Below are 24941 nucleotides of genomic sequence, written 5' to 3'. Positions count from 1 at the left end.
ACATCCTTACATTTGTCCTCTAGCCATCCCTGCTTAGCCATTTTGCACTTCCTGTCGATCTCATTTTTGAGACGTTTGTATTCCCTTTTGCCTGCTTCATTTACTGCATTTTTATATTTTCTCCTTTCATCAATTAAATTCAATATTTCTTCTGTTACCCTAGGATTTCTACTAGCCCTCGTCTTTTTACCTACTTGATCCTCTGCTGCCTTCACTACTTCATCCCTCAGAGCTACCCATTCTTCTTCTACTGTATTTCTTTCCCCCATGGTTACTCAGTACAAATTCTTGAGAAGCTACTGGATCTAAATTTGAATGTGGATGCTTCTTTTGATAATCGTTGTTACAACTTTTCTTATTGTACTAGTGTATTATTGCTGTGTTTGCCTCATGTTTTTTAAAATAATTTCCACTATTTCTTTTATAGTTCGAACTTTCATTTTGGTGTAAAGTTTCGTTGCGGTCCTTATTTATTGCATCAAGTGTGTCAACAAGAGACAACAACTCTTCTATCGTTTTCCAACCACTACACAAGATGTCTTTTCTCGTATAGATTAGCAATCGTCCAATTAAAATACGTCCTAACCCTTCTTTTTCCACTGGCTTATCTAAATACTTTGCTCATGTTAAATGCCAGTCGAAATATTTCCTCATAGTACCCCAAGTATTATTATAATACTTTGGGTCGCACAGATCTGATATTAACTTTTCTTGAGCACTGGCAGACCAGTAATTCTCTTTAAATTTCTTTTGAAAGTCTCCCCCAAGAGGAAAAATTCTCAATATTTACTGATCCCCATTCTGAGGCTTCCCCTAGAAGGTACCCCACAGCAAATTCGATCTTCTTGGAATCTTCCCAATTTTTTGGTAAAGCTTGGTTAAATTTTTTTAAGAAATGGCTCGAATGTACATCTCCGTGTGACCTTAAAATTAGGGAATTGTCTAGATAACCCTGAATTAGCTCCCCATTACAAATCAGTCACCGCTTCACTAGTCAATACATTAGGTGAAGTTACTCTTTTCTCTACTTTATCTTGGATAAGCTTAATTTCTCTACAGAGGTCATCCATACCCTTTCTGGTATCACTAAGCTCAGAAGAAGGAATAGGCGATACATTTCCAGATGTTATTCTTTCCGTAACCTTTCGACCTATAATTTCTCCAAATTGTTCCTCCAAACTAATTACATTTATAATATAAGAGTTAGCTATTTTCTCTTTGAAAATTTTTTCTATATTATCTACCCTTGTACTGACACCTGTAATTTGCCACTGAATGACTGACATTAATTCATTCTGCTTATATGCTCTCTCTTTCAAAGCATTCAACCCCTGCCTTACATCATTATACTTAATATTGTACACGTTTTCAAAAGATCCTAGCTTTTCAATAAGTTCGCATTCTACATTGTTATGTTTGTTCTCAATGATAAGTTCTAACCTTTTCGACAAATCTTGAAAAGTGTTACTCTGTTTCTGACTAAGATGATTTAAATGAGTGGTCAAAGAGTTTGTCAACTCGCTCTTTAAATCTGCTTTTAAATTCTCTACTTTATTACTTATAGTGTCGAACTCAGTCTTCAAAGCACCCATGCCTTCACATAGATTACTAAATTCTTTTCTTTGAGAGTCAATTTTGCCATTTAACAAACCTAAATTTGTCATTTGAATATTTAGTGTTTCACTCTGAGCATTTAAAGCTTCACTCTGGGTATTTAATTGAGAACTTAATGAGTTTAACTTAAGACTCTGAGCTTTGATTAAATTAATCAACTCAGCCCAGTCAGGCAATTCTTTGCTAATTTCCATGGCCATAGCTGGGTCTTGAGTTTCCCCAACCACTTTGTACTAAAGTAATCATGTTTTGTTTCACGCTCACCCGTGGTAGAATTCGCGTTGCGTAGGTGAGCGGATGTGGAGACCGGACAGCACCAGTGAACAGCAGCTGGTGCCGGCGGCGTCAGATGTATGTTGGTTTCCGCGTCTGCGTCCCCGCAATGTGTGCGGGAGCAGTATACTCCCCGCACTGGATCTTCTTGGTTGAAGCGTTCTATGCATATTTCTTCTTAGACAAAGACATCGAAATATTCTTTACTATTTTTATCGTTGTGAGTTTTTCATTTCTTCACATTCTTTCCCTCCAAATTTTGCTCCATTGGAGACTTGAACATATTCCAATTTCTCGGAGTAATTCCCTTGTCTTATTATTTTTGGTTGCTATGGCAACGCATAACAACTTCTTCTCTCATTTCTGATTTAAATTCCTGTTTTCTTGGTCCTTTCACACAAGCTGTCGTGTTGTAATGATTTAACTGTGAGTGTGGATCTGGGATATATCGGTTTATTCCCCCAAACCACCTTCCCCTTCTTTACGAGGTGACTTACTTGGAACTTGCAGCCACTCTTCTTTACTAGCTAGCCGGCTGCTGGGAACCCTCTTGACTTCTTCTCCATAGAATAACACTAGGTACAGGAATTTTTAGACTCTTTCTACTTATGAAACAAGTAGACATACAAACTTTACTTTTCATCAATTAATGATGTATTTAACCTCTGTACACAATAAAGCTCTCACTTTCCACATAAATATGTAACTTCCTGTAAGACTCTCATACAGCCGAACGTCAGAAACAAATTGGGTTACAGTTAAATGAAAGTTGTGTTGGGTTGGGGTTGTTTGGGGGAGGAGACCAGACAGCGAGGCCATCGGTCTCATCGGATGAGGGAAGGACTGGGATAGAAGTCAGCCATGCCCTTTCAAAGGAACCATCCCGGCATTTGCCTGGAGCGATTTAGGGAAATCACGGAAAACCTAAATCAGGATGGCCGGACGCATGATTGAACCGTCGCCCTCCCGAGTGCGAGTCCAGTGTGCTAGCCACTACACCACGTCGCTCGGTGAAAGAAAGTTGGCTTAGATACCATAACTTCTCTTAACATGAATCAGAAAATAAGTTTTGCCTGTAGCAAGCTTATGTCAGGAGTTTCCAAAAGTTATTTTTCAACTGCCCTTGTTTTAATAACAATAGTCAGTGACACAATAAGCACAGAGCAGCATGTAAGCTCCATGGTTCTTCCTTACACACTCACTAAAACATCTATGGATTGCCTGACAGGTACTTGTCAGTACCATTCGTCCACCGCGTCTACTTTCTTCCCGCGGCTGATTTTAAACCTGCACACACAAAGATGTGACTGGCAGTAAGTAGGATTCTACCGTCCCATACTCATATCCAGAATATCATGTGTTCAAGACAGTAGAAGGCTGAGTGGTTCCAGAATTTACACAGAAATTCTCGAATAACTACATTGGTTGCATTATTGTCACAAATGAACAAACACGAGTGAGTGCAAATATGCTGCTTTCTCATTACACAAGGAATATAGTTCAATGTAGGTGAATAGATAAAAAATATACTCATCAAGCTATGTCAGGAGAACACACATTTAAAATCACTGAAATTTGTCAGCTTTCCGAGCCAGTGGCTCTTTCTGGCAAAAGGGTTGAAGGCAAAGGATGTGTATGACGAAAAAGGACTGGTGAGGTTTAGAAAACGGGGAGAGTTCAGAAAAGTTGCCTAGAACTCCAGGGCAGGGGAGAAATACCATACAGGATGAGAAAGAGAAACTGATTGTTGAGAACTGCATCGCATGAGATTTGAAAACCTGAGAGCTTAAAGTTTGAAGACAGGGTAATATGCAGACAGAGATTAAACATCATGCAAAAGTTAATAAGAGGGGAAAACTAAGTGAATTGTATGTCATAGAAGTGGGGGCAGAAAACTAATTGGGAGTGGAGAAAGGAACAGTTACTAAGAAGAAATGCTGAGACCAAAGAAATTAACATAAATTACAGCCGGCTGGGTGGTGGGAACAAAGGACATGTTGGAAGACTTGTTCTCATCTGCGAAGTTCTGAGGAACTGATGTCTGAGAGAAGAATCCAGATGGCATGTGTGGTGAAACGGGCACCAAGATCATGACTGTCATAGTGTAGAGCATGCTTTGAAACAGGATACTGTGTGTTGTCAGTATACACCATCTGCCTATGTCAATTTATCTGAGATGATAACTTTGTGATAGTCATGTCAATGTGTAAGGCCAAACAGTATTCACATAACATCTGGTACATGATGTTTCAATTCATCTGTGGCTCTCCCTCTGATAGTATATGTTTGCCAGATACAGGGCTGATATAGGTGATGTTAGGAAGCTATATGAGGCATGTCTTACATGGGGGACAATCACAACGGTAGTAGCCGTAGCGTAAGGAAATGGGTGTAGAAGGAGCATAGGGTCTAACAAGGATATTGCAGAGATTATGATGGCAACAAAAAGCTATTCTAAGCATGGTGGGCGAATTGTCGGGTAGAATGCACATCATTTCAGGCCTGGATTTTAAGAAGTCATAGCCTTGTCGAAGTAACTGATTGATACATTCAAGGGATGGATAATACAGAGTGACAAGACAAGTGCCTCTAAGTTGTTTTTTTGGAGGGACCAGCAGTACCAGGGTTGGATGTGATGACCAGGGAAATCTGCTTTTGAATTAGGTAGCTGGAGTAATTATGTCCAGTGAAAGCTGAGGTGAGAATGGTGGCGTAATACTGTGAGGAATCCACATCTGAAGAAATACGTTTGCCTTAAATGCCAAGTCCATATGGGAGGTAACATTTGTCATGGAAAGGATGGCAACTGTCTTAATTTAAGAACTGTTGGTCATCTGTAGGTTTAATGCGAATAGAAGAGTGTACCTGACCATTTGTGAGGATGAGGTCAACACCAAGGAAAGTAGCATGGGATTCAGAATAGGACCAAGTGATATTTAACTGGGAGAATGCATTTACTGATTCCAAGAATTTTAACATGTCAGTCTCATCATGAGACCGTATGGCAGAGATGTGAATGTCAACTTGTGCTGACGTTGCGTCAGTAATCTCTGTCTTGTGTATTACCCTATCTTCCATCTTCAAGCTCTCAGGTTTTCAAATATCACCTGGTGCAGTCCCCAACAATCAGTCTTTCCTTCTCATTCCATCCAGTGAGTCTCCCTTGAACCCAGTTCGAGGTGAATTTTCTGAACTTTTCCATTCCTAATCCTCTACCTTCACCTTCAACCCTTCTGCCAGGAGGAGGAGCCACAGGCTCCTAAAGCTTACACACTTCTATACCTTTATATGTGTGCTCTTGTGCTGCCACTTCGTGAGTAGATTTTTTATCCATCCAGTAAAACAAGATCTATATCACATTAATACTGAACTCGAAACTTCATAGTAAATAACATACCATATGAAGTGAATCATGTAGACTAAGCAGGCTTCTAGATGCACACCTTATTACATAATCTCAGCATGTGCATAGCTTAATTCAAATTGAGGCTGCTATTTTCAGACAGCCACCTGTATATGTTATAAGAGAACAAACAATGCCCTCTATACCAATGACACTTATGTAAGACTAGCAGTGTGTATGTTTAGCATGGATGTACAAGCAGTGCAGTCAGTGCTTCAAATTCATGGTGCTCTATTCCTTAGCTAATTACACTCCTGGAAATGGAAAAAAGAACACATTGACACCGGTGTGTCAGACCCACCATACTTGCTCCGGACACTGCGAGAGGGCTGTACAAGCAATGATCACACGCACGGCACAGCGGACACACCAGGAACCGCGGTGTTGGCCGTCGAATGGCGCTAGCTGCGCAGCATTTGTGCACCGCCGCCGTCAGTGTCAGCCAGTTTGTCGTGGCATACGGAGCTCCATCGCAGTCTTTAACACTGGTAGCATGCCGCGACAGCGTGGACGTGAACCGTATGTGCAGTTGATGGACTTTGAGCGAGGGCGTATAGTGGGCATGCAGGAGGCCGGGTGGACGTACCGCCGAATTGCTCAACACGTGGGGCGTGAGGTCTCCACAGTACATCGATGTTGTCACCAGTGGTCGGCGGAAGGTGCACGTGCCCGTCGACCTGGGACCGGACCGCAGCGACGCACGGATGCACGCCCAGACCGTAAGATCCTACGCAGTGCCGTAGGGGACTGCACCGCCACTTCCCAGCAAATTAGGGATACTGTTGCTCCTGGGGTATCGGCGAGGACCATTCGCAACCGTCTCCATGAAGCTGGGCTACGGTCCCGCACACCGTTAGGCCGTCTTCCGCTCACGCCCCAACATCGTGCAGCCCGCCTCCAGTGGTGTCGCGACAGGCGTGAATGGAGGGACGAATGGAGGCGTGTCGTCTTCAGTGATGAGAGTCGCTTCTGCCTTGGTGCCAATGATGGTCGTATGCGTGTTTGGCGCCGTGCAGGTGAGCGCCACAATCAGGACTGCATATGACCGAGGCACACAGGGCCAACACCCGGCATCATGGTGTGGGGAGCGATCTCCTACACTGGCCGTACACCACTGGTGATCGTCGAGGGGACACTGAATAGTGCACGGTACACCCAAACCGTCATCGAACCCATCGTTCTACCATTCCTAGACCGGCAAGGGAACTTGCTGTTCCAACAGGACAATGCACGTCCACATGTATCCCGTGCCACCCAACGTGCTCTAGAAGGTGTAAATCAACTACCCTGGCCAGCAAGATCTCCGGATCTATCCCCCGTTGAGCATGTTTGGGACTGGATGAAGCGTCGTCTCACGCGGTCTGCAAGTCCAGCACGAACGCTGGTCCAACTGAGGCGCCAGGTGGAAATGGCATGGCAAGCCGTTCCACAGGACTACATCCAGCGTCTCTATGATCGTCTCCATGGGAGAATAGCAGCCTGCATTGCTGCGAAAGGTGGATATACACTGTACTAGTGCCGACATTGTGCATGCTCTGTTGCCTGTGTCTATGTGCCTGTGGTTCTGTCAGTGTGATCATGTGATGTATCTGACCCCAGGAATAAGTCAATAAAGTTTCCCCTTCCTGGGACAATGAACTCACGGTGTTCTTATTTCAATTTCCAGGAGTGTATGTTGATGTAATAAAGGAAGCAGGATGTGGCATTATAAAGACCTCTGAAGTTTTGTACTACAAATCAATTCATCAGGAGAATAACATAGGAGAAACATTGTTACAGAAGTACTGAGTCAGAGGTATAATCCACCTGTGGGTATTGAATATGAATTACGATTTTTAAGAGGGTTGGAAATTACTTCCCAGACACCTCAATATAGTCATCAGAGATTGGAAAAAAAGGCTGCACACTGGAACAATTGTGATTTCTGCACAAAAACTTCTAAAAACGCTATGAAACTGTGAAGACGTCAGTTCCTGTGCAAGTAGTTGACACTAAAGACAAGGGATGAGTTGCTGGTTTCAGAGACAGTCTTTATTATCAATGGAAAGGTTTGTTAGATATTCTATTTCCTTGTTTGATTATGACTTAGTGTGTGGGCAATAAATAATTATGCAGTGTGAATTGTTGTGTCCATGGTTTTTATATGGGAATTATTCTTGTTGACATACTACCCACAGTGATGACTCTGACATGATTTGTTGAAGAGGAGGTTCAGAACTGAGGGTTCCAACCCCCGCCCCCCATTCAGTAATGATATATGCAATACCACAAATTCCAAACACGAACTTGAAAAGGAACAAACCACATCTCTAGCTATACCGCAATATGCAGCCACTGACATAAATCAGCAAAATGTGTATTCCGCAACCCATTTTGGCCATGTCAAATTTCTGCTGTTCTGGCCTAATTGCCACTGACATGGTACACATGCATAAAATGTATTTTTTAACAACATGGACTGCACACATCACTGACACATATGTAATCATGGTTGCACATTTAGAAGGAGCAGTGATATAAGAAATGGAACACATTCTGTCACAGTGTTGCTGAACATCACTAAAGGAGGATCTCATGCAACATTATGCACTGTTGCTGGAGCTTTGGCTGCAGATAGCTTCTAACGACAAGCAGCTAGGCAACAGATCACCATACCAAATGTTGTAAGCTTTACGTTTGTTAGCTGTCCCTGGTCTGATGCCTAAACAGTTGCTGCGCATGCTATTGCTTCATAAGTTACCAGTTGTTACCCATACAGTTGGGGCAGTGCATCAACATTTGTCATTGCAGACATTGGGAGAGAAGGCGACACAGTATGGAGCATCCTGCTAAAGTTCTAGCATGCGCTAAAATTGAGAGCACAACTGACAGTGGTCACAGTATGCGGGTTGAAGCAGCAAATGTCACCTCTAGCACCAAAACACATACAGTGAGTACAGATGCACCAATACAGGAGTAAAGTGTGGACCTGTTACAGGCTCAAACTGTGAACCTGAACTTAAGGCTACTGACACAGCAGCGCAAATTCTGATGCTACTATGAGAGCCCTCCCAAGCAGCAGAAAGAACATTAGAAAGATGACCAGTGTAGATTTGATATGACTACTGACCAATGATGCTGGTGTCACAGATGTTTTGGCGACACAACTTGCCAATTCACCTGTACCTGTACCTGCTGTTACCCAAACACAACAGACAGATGTTGGAGGATGCCGATGTTTGTCGTTAGCAATGTGTGCATCTGCAACTGAAGCATAAAAGGCAGTATGCTAACACCAGCCACTGTCGGTGTACCACCAGTTGTAGAGGTTATTCGTGTATGACTGCATCTCTGATAAACATTTTCTTGTATATTCTGGGTATGAGGTGGCAGAGATTTTACCCCAAACAGCAGAGTGCTGTACTTGCCTCACTGATGTGGCATATACTGACCTCAGCGAACTATTTGTGCACTGAAACTCACGGTAAACAGAAAATGACATTGGATTTGGATCTTCAATATGAACTTAACCTGGAGATCTATTATTGGCAATGGCACCAGCCCTATACTAAGTGTGGATTTTCGTGCCTCATTTTCGCCTGTCCTGGGATTTAGTGATGCATTGTTTAATTACAGAGAACTGCAGTGCTCATCATCAACCATGTCATCTGCACCGGTAAATGAGGAGTTAACTATGCTGATACAATAGTAGGGAACACAACACTGTCTGCAGGTCTTGAAATATTTATGTTTTTTTTCCTTCCCCTGAATGAAACTGTTACCACAGAAAATTATGGCAATCTTTTTGGCCTCATAGTGCAAGAATTGCCAGCGTTGACCCAACAGGTCACCACCAATGCGAAGTTCCACCACCACAGTGCAACTTATATGGATACTACCTTGTCGGCCCATTGTAGCTCATCCGAGGGGGCTTCCACCACACAAGCTCCTGGCAGCACAAGCAGATATCAAGAAGCTGTTGAAAGCAGCAGATAGTTCTTGGAAATCCTCAGTATACATGGCACTTCAAAAAGACGGATCCCGGTGATTATGCAGGGATTACAAGGTACACAATTCCCAACCTTTACACTATGCCTAACAGGACTGACTAACAGTGCTATCACTCAGTCTTGAGTGTTCAACGTACTCAATTTTGCAAAGGCATTCACGCAAATTCTGTTGGTGCCAGAGGATGTATTGGAAACTGCAGTCATAACACCTTTTGGGCTTATGCAGTAAAGATCCATGCATTTTGGGTTGACAAACACACATAGATGTGGCAGAGTTTTAGACATGAAGTGCTGATGGGTTGCCATACCTATTTTCTTACATTAACTATTTCCTCATATTTTTGCCTACATTTGAGGAGCATATGACTCACTCACAGCAGATTTTTCAGCATCTACAGTGATACTCAGATATAAGTCATTAATAATGCAAAGATCAAACAATGGGAAATCCATGATGGAATGTGTAGGCATTATCTACAAACGAATCCAGGGTACGGCTATGGGCACGTGCAGGGCACCATCCATGCCAACCTATTTATAGGTCATCTAGAGGAATCCTTCCTAAAAACCCAGAATCCTAAACCTGTCACCTGGTTCAGATTTACTGATGACATCTTTGCTATGGATTGAAGGTGAGAACACCCTAGCCACATTCCTCCAGAACCTCAACAACTTCTCCCCCATTTGCTTCACCTGGTCCTACTCAACCCAACAAGCCACCTTTCTAGATGTGACTTCCACCTCAAAGATGGCTACATCAGTACCTCCATCCATATCAAACCTACTAACCACCATCAATACCTCACTTCAACAGTTACCACCCGTTCCATATCAAGAAGCCCCTTCCATACAGCCTAGCCACCCATAGTCATCGCATCTGCAGTGACGAGCAGTCCCTCTCAGAATATACTGAGTGTCTCACTGAGGCCTTCACTGACTGCAGTTATCCTCCCAACCTTGTACAAAAACAAATCTCTCATGCCTTACCTTTCCAGTCTCCTACCACCTCCCAAAGTCCCACGGTCCGGCCACAGAGGAGCATTCGCCCCGTAACTCAGTACCACTCAGGACTGGAGCAACTGAATTACGCTCTCCACCAGGGTTTTGATTACCTCTTGTCGTGCCCTGAAACGAGAAATGTCCTGCCCACTATCCTTCCCACCCCTCCCACAGTGGTATTCCCCCGTCCACCGAACCTACACAATATACTTGTCCATTCTTACACAACCCCTGCTCCCAATCCCTTACCTCATGGCTCATACCCCTGTAATAGACCTAGATGCAAGACTTGTCCCATACATTCTCCCACCACCACCTACTTCAGTCCAGTCACTAACATCACCTATCCCATCAAAGGCAGGGCTGTGTGTGAAACCAGTCATGTGGTCTACAAGCTAAGTTGCAACCACTGTGCTGCATTCTATGTAGGCATGACAACCAACAAGCTGTCTGTTCGCATGAATGGCCACCTACGAAGTGTGGCCAAGAAACAAGTGGACCAAGAAGCCTGTCCCATATGGATCCTCCCACCACCACCAGCTTTTCTGAATTGCGCAGGTGGGAACTTTCCCTGCAATACATCCTACATTCCTGTAACCCTCCTGGTGTAAACCTTCGTTAGTTACTGTCCTCACTCATCCAGCCCTGTCTCTGTTCCCATTCCAGTACTACACAGCCGTCATTCCACCATCACACCCAGTCTTTTTATTTCTCTGCTTTCCTGCTACTCCCCCCCCCCCTCCAACTCTCCCCTGCCCTTCGTCTAACCTGTAGCACTTCATTGTCTGCCAGCCCCACCATATTATACCTCCCCCTCCTCACCCTAGTCTCCTCCTTGCCCCCACCTAGTTGCCACTCCCATTATGCACTGGTGCTGCAGCTCACTGTGTGGTTTCTGTTGCCTGAGACTGCGGTTTTGTGTGTGTGTGTGTGTGTGTGTGTGTGTGTGTGTGTGTGTGTGTGTGTGTGTCTATCGTTGATGAAGGCCCATGGCCGAAATCTTCAATTGTGAGAGTCTTTTTGTTGTGCCTATCTGCCACTCAGCATCTTCACTATATGATTATTAATAATGCAAAGAGAGTTTTCGAAAAATGAGAGGTGCAGATTTGGGATATATAGTCTCAGCTGGTCTGTCACTGCCTTCTGAATCTATGGCAGCAGTGCAAGATATACTTTTGCTGACAACCTGCAGAGGATTGCACAGATTTTTGGGAATGATAACTTACTGCTGGCGACATCTTCTCAGGCTAGAAATTCAGCAGGAAATACTTACTCCGCTGTTCTCAGGTAAGAATACAACTGGTAGTTGGAAGATACCTAGGATTCCAGAGAGTGAAGCGGCATTATGGATGTGAGCCAAAATGTAACTGGCGCAGCACTGCAACAGAGTGGCTGGTCAATGACGACCACATGCCTTTTACCCACAGAACCTCTTATACCACAGCAGAAAAAATGGAGTGCTATCGATTGTGAACTGCTGGCAATCTACATGACTATTAACTATTTTTGAATGTCTGTGGAAGGAAAACATTTGATAATTTTTACTGACCACAAACCACTAACTTGCTTCTTCCAAAGCGCAATGGATTATGGCTAAAGAATATATAGATAAGAGGAATATATAGCCCTATTTACAACCCATATGTGTGTCGTTTCAGCTATATTATTTCAGATCCAACTGTCACAGACTGCCTGTCCCAAAACTGCAACAGCTTACAGGTGGTGTCGTGCGATGTGATAGTGACCAAACAACACGAGGACACAGTGCTGCAGCACTTGCTCCAAAGAGAACAGACAGCCCTGTAGCTGTAATGTATTTCAGTCCCAAATTGTGCCATGAGTATCTCGTGTGACACATTGCACGGCAAACAACACCCATACATTCCTACATAATTTTGGCACAGTTTTCTGAGCACTGAATAATTTGGCTCATCCAGGCATTAGCAAAGATAGTGACAACGAAGATGGCATGGACAGAAATAAAGAGGAACTGCAGAGCTTGGATGTCCCCTGCTCCAATTCCCAACACAGCAAATTCAGCTGATGGGCCTTGACACCAGTTCAGCATTTTCCAATGCTAAAAGCAAGGTTTTCATACACACATGTAGACATAATACGGCCATTACCTTATTCTGCTTGTCACTCCTATCTAATTACTCTAGTAGATCATTTTCTGGGTGGCCAAAGCTACCCCCGTACCAGTCATCTCCACAGAGGTGTTACTGCTTATATGATTTTTGAGGTTACGCATTCCTCAAACCATTATGACTGATTGCAGACACCAGTTCAAGTCACAGCTGTTTAATGAGATCCTTCAACTAAGTGGCTGCAACCATCTTCGCAGCACTAGCTAGCATCCTGCTAGTAATAGAACGGTGGTGCGGCTGCATCGCATGCTACAGGTGGCATTGATATGTTACTCCCCAACACAGATGGATGCCTTGCCACTGGTATTGTTATGCCTGCTCACATCAGTAAAGAAGGCTCTGCAATCTTCACCAGCCCAAATGGTCTACGGTGAACAGTTGTGAGTGTCAGGTGAACTCAGTGTATCAGTAAGAGACAGTGACACAGTTCGCAAGACAGTTCAGCTCCCAGATGCTATAGCTGCATCCAGCCTCACTTGTCAGTCATGAAGAGAGAAAGGGTTTCATCCATAAGGATCTGCTTGCAGCACCACATGTATGATTCAGAGTCGATTCCATGCACCCACTGTATACTGGTCCCAGCAGGGAGCATTTGAAAGAGGAGAACACTTTCAATACTGACCTGAACAACAGACAGAAAACAGCCTCCACAGATCATCTAAAGCCTGTACACCTCTACAAGAAGGAACCTCCACGGCACTGTCCTATCAGTTTTCCACCAACCTCCACTGAACCTACAATGCCAAGTAACACTACAGCTTTCCTGGAAACTCCACAGGCCATCAATGATCTGCCAGCTGCTGGCACCCACCCACCCCCCCAACCCACCCCATCGAAAGGGATTTCTGATTCCTGGAGCAACCGCTATAAAAAGGCACGGAAGGGGTGGGGGGGGGGGGAGGGGGGGCTACTGTTGTGGTTACATCAGTTCCCGTGCAAGTAGCTGAGCAAAAAATAGAAAATGAACCGCTGGTTTCACAGTGTGTCTTTGTTATCAACAGAGAGTTATGTCAGATATTCTTTCTATTTCTTCGGACATAATGAATAATCATCGTGTCCACAGTTTTTATATGGTAACTGTTTATGGCTGACAAATTAACCACAAGATTGTAGCCCTTTTTAGGAGAGGTTTATTTGGAAATAAATTTATGCAGAGAGGTTTATTTGGAAATAAATTTATGCAAACTGTGGAAAAAACATGAAGAATATTTCCATACTTTTATTTTTTAGTGGAAAGGTCTTAAATTCAAACTGAATGTGATCTTTTTTTTTTTTTGTTTGTATGCTCATTTCTGTTAGTAACATTAAAAACTGTTAGATTGCAAAAACTTGTAACTTATCTTTTTTCAGGTTTTCCTCATCATTACAACCATATCAATGTTGCTAATCAATTTATTTATAGTGAATTGTGACAGCTAACCATCAATGTGATCATATTATTTTAGTATTTACAATACTTCAAAACAGAACTTGCAGGTCATATTAATCGTACCTATTAAGAAAATGAAACGTGTTTGTGTGTTTTCCTCCATTGTCATTACCTCATCCTTTGCCACTATTTCTTTCCCTGAGTGCTTGAATTAATGAGATTTATGCCTACTATAAAGTCAGAAGAACATATGATTGATACATGTATGTTTTCCTTGTGAACAGAAAACGAGACTTCAGTATACTCCCTATTAATTGGGGTAATGTGGGGGAGTAGATGGAGGAACAAACGAAAATCATAAATAACTGAGATGTTTTCAAAGATGAATTCTTTGTTTAAGAGTTTATCCAAATTCTGTAAATAGGTACTGTACGCATGTTTATTTCTTGAAATAGTCTGCAATGCTTGTTTCATTGTATTGAAACCCCTTCTGGCCCATAAGATCTAAAGGGTATCAACACATTGCAATGCAGTACATTGACTGACAATGTCATTGTCTTCTTTCCCACTGTCAAATTCAGTGTCCTCTTCTTTCTTTTACTGTGAATCAGCAATCACAATTTCAGCATCACTCATGCACTGGAAGCCGGGTTCACAGGCCTCTACCTTCAGCTACTCATTCAAGTTTTCTTCATTGACATCTTCAAAACCAATTAAACATGCTGCTAGATCCAATACTTGTACAGTTGTTATTTCATCATCACTGACACCTTGAGAATCACTCTCTTCTATATCTGGAAGAATTTTGCTCCTTGATCAAACTACTGTACGTGGCTTGACTTCCTACTAGGCATCAGAAATCCCATGAATAGCACCTAGAACTGACCCTTCTTCCAGAACACCAACAAATCATCCTCATCAACTAGTATGCTCAGTAAACCAGCCTGGTTGCATCATTTTACCGATACGGTTATGCATTGGCCCATTGCCTGTATAATGGCAGTAAAGTTAGCAGGTAAAAACTTTTATGATGAACCATCATTCCATTCTCTTCTAGAAATTGTCAAATTCATGGCACAAAATGTGTATGTAACCAGTTTTTGAGCATTTCACTATTCATCCATGCTCCTTCTGGTTGTAATAATGTACAGGGAGATTATTAGCTGTGATATTCTTGAATGCTCAGTTTCATTTTCACTTCATGGTTCCCAGAAGCATTAGCTGAGCACAAAGTTGTAATGTGTTCCATAGACAACATATCTAGGAGCACAAACTTCGCTCTTAAAAGCAAGGGTTCAGATTTGTAGAATTTCGAACAAGGACTAGTTTTAACTGAATTATAAATTTGGTCTGGTGTGAAATTCTCTTCTTCCACCAAATTTCTGGAACTCTTCCCAGAAGAAATTAGCTGCTGCTGCAACATTTGATCTAAACCACTCTCCTTGCACAGCAAGTTTGTGAATCTAGTGACTATGTTTGAATCTGTTTAATCATCCAGATGAGGCATTAAATTCTCCCTTTAACCCTAGAGATTCGTGAAAAGTTTAGCTTTTTTGCCCCACCTCACACCTGAAACAATGACAACTTCCACTCGCTTTTGGCTAAACCATTGCAAAAGAGCAGCATCCAATTCATCAAATGTATGTGTCTTCATGCTTTTTCATGTAGGTGGTCAAGAACTAGATCACATTTCTTGATTAAATCCTGTCTTTACAGCTTATTCTTTTCAACATCCCAAACAGTTTGCATTCCAGTACCACAATCAGCACTTGGTCTTGTAGCAGTTTCCCTCTTCCCATATCTTTCAATTATTTCTAATTTTTGTTTCAATGTCAACACATGTTTCTTTTGTTTCTCCATCATCTCTTTTACAAATTTCTTTTAACTTGCTTCGTTGACACTTACATGCTGATTAACATCAGAAAACTTTGTTTTTGATTTAATTGGAACAGGTGGACTGATAACAATGGAAATGGCATTCTGTTGCTGTATGGCAGTCATTTAAACAATGGACATGACACTTATTGTCACACAGCTGGTTGTTAGCTCAATATTGCACTTTTTTTATGCATGTATAATCCACATATGAATCACTGGACTTGCACTGTATTTTTTTTTTAATAAAACACAACAATATTTTTTTCTTAAAGCTTACACTAAGAGGAATGTGTTACATAAATAGTGAGCAATAAAAGAGAATAATGGAACTAGATTAAAATAAAAAGGTTTCCTCTGAAATTGAAACACTCATGTCTGAGGACCACTAAATGATGTCATTATTAAAATACCAGGACAAAAAATGACATTCATTACTCAACTTTGAGATTTCTTTAGCATGAAGAAGAGTGCACAATACTGATAAACTAAGTTTTTAATTACCTACCCAATGTTATAAAATGTCTGACAAACAGAAAAGTTAAACAAACTGAAAAAGTTGCTTGTTGAAAACTACTCCTATTCTGCAGAAGAATTTCTATTTTTCTAATGTGAAAAAGGTGGTGGGTAGGAATTTCTAATTCACATCTGTATGAAAAAATAAATAAATAAAACCACTTGTAAATGGTCAGCATATAGCCATATTTACATATAAATGTGTAATGTAAATGTAAATTGAGTCATTCCCCATCATTAGTCGTATAGATGATCCATGGAACATGGGTTGAGTTGATTTGGAGGAAGAGACCACACTGCAAGGTCATCGGTCTCATCGGATTAGTGAAAGATGGGGAAGGAAGTTGGCCATCCCTTTTCAAAGGAACCATCCCGGCATTTGCCTGAAGCAATTTAGGGAAATCATGGAAAACCTACACCAGGATGGCCAGGCAAGGGATTGAACCGTCATCCTCCCGAATGAGAGTCCAGTGTGCTAACCACTGTGCCACCTCGCTCGGTCATGAAAGTAGTTAAAATCCCCCCCCTCCCTCCAACACATACAAAACACTCAAGAGTAAGAGTACCAAGTAAGTGTATTCCTTTTTTATTTATGCTTTCTGTCATTGAAACTCTGTATAACATACACACATCAAAAAAAGTTTTGCATCACCTCGATTCCAAGTTTTCCGGAACTAGAATTGGAATAGAGATCAACATAAACATCATTTCTACCCTTTTTATTGCTCATGAAAATCACACATTGCATGTTGTACCACATTACAGTGAGACATTCAGAGGTGGTGCTCCAGATCGCTGTACACACTGGTATCTCTAATTGCCAGTAGCATGTCCTTTTACACTGATACATGCCCGTATTTGTCATGGCATACTATCCACAAGTTCATCAAGGCATTGTTGGTCCAGATTGTCCCACTCCTCAACAGTGATTCAACGTAGATCCCTAAGAGGGGTTGGTGGGTCATGTCATCCACAAACAGCCCTTTTCAATCTCTCCCAGGCATGTTCACTAGGGTTCATGTCTGGAGAACATGCTGACCACTCTAGTCAAGTGATGTCATTATCCTGAAGGAAGTCATTCATAAGATGTGCATGACGGGGGCGCGAATTGTCGTCCAAAAAGATGAATGCTTTGCCAATATGCTTCCGATATGGTTGCACTATGGGTCGGAGGATGCCATTCATGTATCGTTCAGCCATTACAGCACCTTCTGTGACCATCAGCGGCATACGTTGGCCCCACATAATGCCAACCCAAAACAGCAGGGAACCTCCGCCTTGCTGCACTCACTGGACAGTGTGTCTACGGTGTTCAGCCTGACTGGGTTGCCTCCAAACATGTCTCCAACGATTTTCTGGTTGAAGGCATATGTGACATTCATCTGTGAAGAGAATCTGTTGCCAATCCTGAGCAGACCATTCAGCATGTTGTTGGGCCCATCTGTACCATGCTGTATGGTGTCCTGGTTGCAAAGATGGACGTCGCCATGGACATCCAGAGTGAAGTTGTGCAACATGCAACCTACTGCGCACAGTTAGAGTATTAACATGATGTCCTGTGGCTGCACAAAAAGCATTATTGAACATGGTGGTGCTGCTATCAGGGTTCCTCCGAGCCATGATCTGTAGGTAGGGGTCATCCACTGCAGTAGTGGCCCTTGGACCACCTAAGTGTGGCATGTCACTGACAGGTCCTGTCTCTCTGTATCTCCTCCACATCTGAACAACATCGCTTTGGTTCACTCTCAGACGCCTGGACACTTCCCTTGTTGAGATCCCTTCCTGGTACAAAGTAACAATGCGGACATGATCAAACCACAGTACTGACCGTCTAGGCATGGTTGAACTACAAACAACACGAGCCATGTACCTTCTTCCTGGTGGAATGACTGGAACTGATTGACTATTGGAACCCCTCCATCTAATAGACACTATTCATGCATGGTTGTTTACATCTTTGGGCAGGTTTAGTGACATCTCTGAACAGTCAAAGCGACTGTGTCTGCGATACAATATCCACAGTCAATGTCTGTCTTCAAGAGTTGTGGGAACTGGGATGATAGAAAACTTTTTTTGATGTGTGTAATATCACTTAAAAATATGGTGCATGTAACAGGTTATATTTCATAGATTAAAAAAAGTTAGTTTGAAGAATCCACACAAATGTAGTGTCTTTTAAGCAGGTACAGTGTATGCAATACGTCAATTATATTTTTTACAAAACACACAAAACTAAATTACTGATTTCACAGCAACTTCTACAGACCAATTTAAAACACATACCTTTTGTGCAAGAGCTACCATCATCAACCCCATTACTTTCTGCTGCACGAAGTTCAATTTGTCTCTCATAGTAATCAGAAACAGACATTTCTCCTGCATACACAGCTTTCTGCATGTTGGTCAGACTCTGTTCTCTGAAGTTCCCTTGATTGTCCATTCCATATTGGGCCTGGAATTGAATTATTATTACAATTACCAAGGTCACTGACACAACTGTTAATGTGGATGGGGGTATTTTGAGCAGCAGCAGCCGTATTATCAGTTGTGCAACTAAATTAAAAGTCTGGAAAATAATATAACTTGCAAGTCTGACACCCCAAACAGAGATGCTTAACAATAACTCAATGTGATGGAATTACAGGAGAAGAACATTGATGACTGAAGCTTGTACTGGGTCAGTCCAAAAATGTTGACGACTGGATTAGCAAAAAACAGAAAAACATTAAGATGGTGGTTTTAATGCTTCCGGTATTCAACATAGTCTCCCCCACTTGAGTATGATCCACAGAATGGTCACACAACAATGTGAAACTTTCAGACATGCCCGTTTTTTGGATGTTGTTCAACTCGTGCATTGCTCTGGCTTGAATAACAATGATGGAAATTCCTGGATGGAGCAACACATAAAATAAGGGAAAGGCAACCACTCAACTGTAGTGGATCGATGCAAGGAGCATAGTAATGCATAACAGAAAACAGCATTCACACTAACTTTTAGAGCATTAGTTCTCTTTCTAACAATAGTACACAAGTTACAAACACAACCACACAGATACCCAAATACACACTCCTGTGGCCACACGTCCCTTTTTTTGCATATTGACTTAAATAGTGATTATGCTGTCAAATTGCTGGTCCTTCATGTGAATTCCTGCAGATTTGTGGTTGGTTCTGTGATGATTTTTTCCAATAATTATTGACATTTTATATTTCAACAAAGTTGCAGCAGGTGTCCATGTGTCATTTTTGGTTGGGAGTCAAGGTGATTGTTCAAATGCACATCTGTTGTTTACAGCTGTTTGATCAAGATGCCATCATAATTACTGTGCTGGTGTCGCCTATACACCAGGAATAAAATCAGTCATGGAACTTTTTTGGACAGAGCGTGTAATGATTGATAGGTTATCCACTGCTTTTAACTCTATTAAAATTATTTAAAAAATGAAAGACTATATTTGTTGATGTGTGAGGGAAGATATACCACAGATAACACACAGTTGTTTGTGCAGAACTTGCTTGATCAAAGCCGCCTAACGAATGTCTTATCAGTTGGTCTAACAGTTCCAAATCACAAATGTTGTCATTATAAAACAGTTTCATAATTGAAGTGTTCTCATCAATTAAATTCTTATAGGCACTGTTTTTAGGTAAGTCTTAAAATTGTAATTTTAGTGATTTTACAGCTACAGTTATATAAGCAGACTTGTATCCAAAATGAATACCTTTTAAGTTCGATTAAATAAGTTGCAGCAATACAACAGGAAAGAGTCAGTTTTTTATTTGTGTATGAATTATTATACTTCTGAAGTTATAAATTTTGTTTTTTTTTCTAGTATTCATAAAATTATTAATTTTTTGTTGTTTGTCTACCAAACTATTATGATTATACAATGGGAAATCTGGGCTGAAATAACAGTACAAATATAAGGATAAATTGCTACCTACTGCACAGAGGAAAAATTGAACAGCAGATGGACACATTTAAGCATGCAGGGATGTGGCTTGGATAGGACGGTGAGCTGTAGGGGAGAAGCAGAGAAAGGGAAAGGACTATGCAGATGAGCCACATGGATAGAAGGCATGAATGAAACTGGAGTAGCCTCCATCACAAATATATTCTCACACACTGTACCCTAACAGCTGCCCACATTCCGCTTATTCACGCTTGCTCCATAATGACCTCACCTTATCCTTTTACAACAACAGTCCCTTCTCTTCACTCATATCTACCCACCAACAGGCACCCTTATATAATCATCAACCCATTATTTAATTCTATTTGACTCTGATCTCATTTTGTTTTCACCTTGTCTTTCTTTCCTTCTTTTTTTATTTTTTGCTATATTTCAAGTTGCTTCATCTTACATGAAATTTAAAGATGGTTTTTAAATATATTTACACATTCTTTATGCTCCTCTCTGGATCTCTGCTCCTTCCATCTACATCAAGATAGGAAAGTTTTCCTATCACCAGCCAGAATCTAGTCCCACATACTGTTCCTGCATTGCTGCCTAGCTCATGGAAGGGGGAGGGGGTGGAAGAACATTTCATTCAATTCTGTACAAGACAGGCTACACCATCATCAGTAATAATACAACATCGGGGAAAGAAATACACCATCAGACAAAGAAAGTCAAGCACCCAGAAGAGGAGGAGGAAACAAAATGAAAAATCGTGAGTTGAGAATGTATCTGATGTTATTTCAGAGATCACAATATTGAGTGAAAATTATGAAGAACTCGGCAGTATGAGCCCACTTATCACTATGACAGTCACCTCCTCTGGCCAAGATGCATTCACTTATTCAGTTGAGAAAGATGTCGTAAAGCTGTCGCAGCCTCTCCTGAGGCAAGCTGTCCCACGCCCTGTAACTGTTCTAACTGGTTCTTCATATCGTGAGTACTGGAACTGGGACAAAGTTGACATCTGAGCTGGTCTATTCTTCTATTAGACACATCTGGGGATTTTGCTGACCATGGAAGTTCCTCAGCATCTTGCAGACAGTTTGTAGAGACACATGCCACATGTGGGTGAGCACTGCCCTAAGAAAATTAGCATCACAACTTTGTTGCTTCAGAGGTTACAAATTAGAATGCGGGATGTCCACAATAAACTGCTGTGCCATCAGAATTCCCTCAGTCACTACCAGCTGTGATCTGAAGTCATACCCAATGGCTTCCCACACCATGACACCAGGAATGACACCACTGAGACTCCACAAAATGTCAGAAGAAGGGGACCTATCCCTGATGATTGACATCTGGTGTAACGCAGAGCCGCAATTCACTGCTGAGCACAATGTGACGCCATTCATAATCAGTCGATGTCATGGCACCATTCCAAACACAACAGTTTATGTTGTGGAGATAATCACAGCCTATGTATGGAATGAAATTTCATAGTCTGGTTGCTGCTCGTCTTTGACCCATGGTGCAGAATGACACAGAATGTTGCTGGGAGTCCATTTCTTGTTCTCTGATGGCTAGTGCACAAGTGTAGGGGTTAAGATGTGCTTGGTACACAATATGGTGATCCTCCCTTATGTTGCTCAGATGTGACTGACCCGAATTTTGATGATGAGAATGCCTGCCCTCATGTTCCAACGCAGTCCAAAATCAGGCTCTTGTAATGTCTGAATGCCATAGAAATGTGAACACTGCATGATTTGACCAGTTAGCCAAATGGAAACCTCACAATGACACCACTTTCAAATTATGTCTGGAACTGGTGATGTCATCTTGCATGAGTAAGCAGCATCTCAGTGTCCTCCACAGTGATCAATCAACATCTGACACTGTTCACTCCTGATATACCCTAACCAGGCTTGGCAACAACACTACACATGAACAATATAAATGCACATTGATGGCCCTTCTTTATTACTAGGTCTGCATCATTTACCAGTCACGACTGGACAAACTGTGTCAGGGTTACATATATAAGATTTGGTTATAATTTTATACAACTTACAGAGAAGTATTCACAATAAGGGCAGATATAATATATTCAGACAATATTGTTTTTTCCATTCACTTTGGTCAATTGTAGCGGCACCACCGTTTAAGATAGGAAAGTTAGATTCAGTGCAATATTTTTGAGTGCACAAGTTACAGCCAGGCACGGGCCTGTTGACAGTAAGTTACACCGACCAGTGGTTGCGAAGTAGAATGGAGGCCACGGGACTGTCAAAATGCTGAAAAGAGTAAACACAGCAGTTTACATGGCGCAAGTTACAGGCAGAAGGGGCCGACTGGCACAACCTAGGTTTTATGAGTACGTGACTCAGAGCGGGGTGTTAGCAAAACAGAGATGCACAGCCATGTATAAATAGGTGCCGGTTTCCTAATGAGGGCATTCAAGTGTGGCAGCTCTCCCAACAGCGGGGCATGTCACACCACAGGCTACACGCAGCAGCAGATGGGGCGCCGATGTTCCAGTCCATGGAGGGTCGCTGGTTCAACCCTCTGAGGCCAACGTGGGGTCCATAGCCAGCCTGCAGCAGGCAACTTGACAGCTCGCTATTGTGGGCAGTCTTGTTGGCTCCCAACACATGCCGGAGGCATCCCAAGGTGAGGGCCACAGATTTGACTGTCGGATCGCAGGCACTTATTGTCACCGCGATGTTAATCACAATGGCGAAGAAGCACGCAACGGGCTGCCCTGCAGCTTCCAGCGAGTGGAGCTGAGGCAACGAGGACGAAGGCCGCTGACACCGTCAAAATTTTGCAGCTGCACACTGCCAGCACGCCGCAGTACATTGGACAGGTTGCTGGTGTAGCCCCTCCGCGCCAAGCTGTTTTGCAGACAGCGAATTGGCATGCTCGGCATTGCAGGACCTTGTGATGCAGACAGAGGGGAACACGGCAGTGTAGCTAGGAATAATAAAATACTTGAAGATCACGGCCAAGTTTTAACACAGCACATCCTGACAGTTTCCATCCATGTCCTACATTCCTCCACCACATGCCAACTATAGTGGGTGTCGTCACCACAGGATGACATTTGAGCCCACCGCCTGCTTTACAGTCGCAAAATATGGTGAGTGTTGACCAATTTTTCTTTTTGAGTGTTGGACATTTTCTTTCTTTGCATTTTCAGAGTAAGTGTTAGTGTGTTTGGGGCAGTAAGATTTTTTTTCTTTCGTGGCATTTAATTACTTTTGTATTGGGTTGAGTATGATGTTTTATTTATCTCCTCCTTTTACGTCATCGCATAAAATGTAAGATGTGATACTGAGCTGTAGGAAGTCAGTTTATTTTTGTAGTTGAATGTTTTGTTTCTGTGGGATTTTATAGGTTGAAATGGGACTAACTGGGAACAAAAGCAACTCAATGGCAGAGTCAGGGATGAGAGGTGTGTCAGAACCAGAAGTGGTACAGATTTTGTTGGAAAAGGTAGCACAATTGACAGTGGACAATACGCAGTTGAGAAGTAAATTAACTTGTAGGAGTGAGCGGGAAACCGCATCTGATCAGTCATTGTTGCCTAGGGTGCCGCAGCAGGAGACTGATGCTTCATCGCTCTGACCAAACTCGTAAGTATACTCGTTTATTTCTCTTATTCTGTCTGCAAATTTCTCTCCCGTCTTCCCCTTCTAACAATACCACCACTTGCAAAGTAGGTTAGAAATCACATTAATAATGTTGCTCACGCAGCATATGTTTGCTTTATTGGGCAGCAACACAGTTATTGACTTGGGATGGTATCGTCAGAATGGAAATAATGAAGTCACTGTAAAAAAGTCATTAATTTTGGTACTTATCTTGAATGGATTCCCATGTAAATTTTGTCGAAGTTGTTATGGCTCATCTTGTTGATTCTAGGGTGATTCCACTTTGACTGCTAGAAGGTCCAGATTTGTATTTTAGCAATATTTGAAGGCCTAACAAATGCGTTTTTCAGGAAATTCTTAATGATCAAACAATCCCAGATCAGAACAATGGTATGGAAGAAATAATTTTTGACTTGGTGTTCACGATCCACATTTTTATTAAACTTCTTGTAAATTCACATATACTTCTTCTTAATTGTCACATCATCAAGAAAACAGTTTTGTATCAATCTTCATATATTTAATTTCCACTTTAACCAAACACAACACTTGACTGTTCTTTTACAAAGCAAAGTAATAACTTAACTTCTGCAACGTGAAACAAAGACTGTTCTGTGCGCATTCACACCAAAACAGTTACAAGTAAGTCAAAGATTGTGACAGTCTCACAGAAATGAATACACACAAGAACCATATCACTGTAATATATCGATACATCGGAGTACCTATACATTAATAAAACCAAATGTGAATATTGTCACAAAAATATGTCTGTTACTTTGCAGAAAAGTAGTACGATATTACTGGTATCGAGAACTGGGGTTGGAGTGCCGTAATGGTCATGTAAATAAAGAACCATTACACCCTGTCTCTTCGTCTTTGTACTCAACTTCTCCCTAAAGTACTGAGCACTATTCTGTTTCTTGAAGCTCTATAAAAGCCCCTCCTGCAACTGCTTAAACCGTCCTGCCTTCCTTAAGGCCTGAGAACACCTTACATATGTCTTCGCTTCATCCGTTAATCTAATCTTGGCTACATGTAACAACTGTTCATCAGACCAACCGTTGATCACAGCTGAAGTTTCCAAGTCCTCAAAAAATGAACGCACATCCTCAGATGCCTTGCCAGAAAACGGAATAATACACTCGTGGCAGCTGTCGTGGCTGTTGCCGAATGGTGTTCTGTTGCAGGAGGCCGAGCA

At 42.0% G+C, this 24941-nt stretch overlaps 1 protein-coding gene across 1 annotated transcript in view; it reads right to left on the bottom strand.

Moving 5' to 3' along the window:
- LOC126458058 (zinc finger-containing ubiquitin peptidase 1-like) overlaps positions 1 to 24941 on the bottom strand; it is a 248903-nt gene that overhangs the window by 132241 nt on the left and 91721 nt on the right. The window contains exon 5 of the mRNA XM_050094856.1: positions 18469 to 18637. Within this exon, the coding sequence (XP_049950813.1) occupies positions 18469 to 18637 (169 nt within the window). The remainder of the gene's footprint in view (positions 1 to 18468; positions 18638 to 24941) is intronic.

Source organism: Schistocerca serialis, chromosome 2, assembly GCF_023864345.2.
Source record: "Schistocerca serialis cubense isolate TAMUIC-IGC-003099 chromosome 2, iqSchSeri2.2, whole genome shotgun sequence".
Classification (NCBI taxonomy): Eukaryota; Metazoa; Arthropoda; class Insecta; order Orthoptera; family Acrididae; genus Schistocerca; species Schistocerca serialis.
Note: the sequence above shows the minus strand (reverse complement) of the source record. Positions and strands in the feature narration are given on the sequence as shown.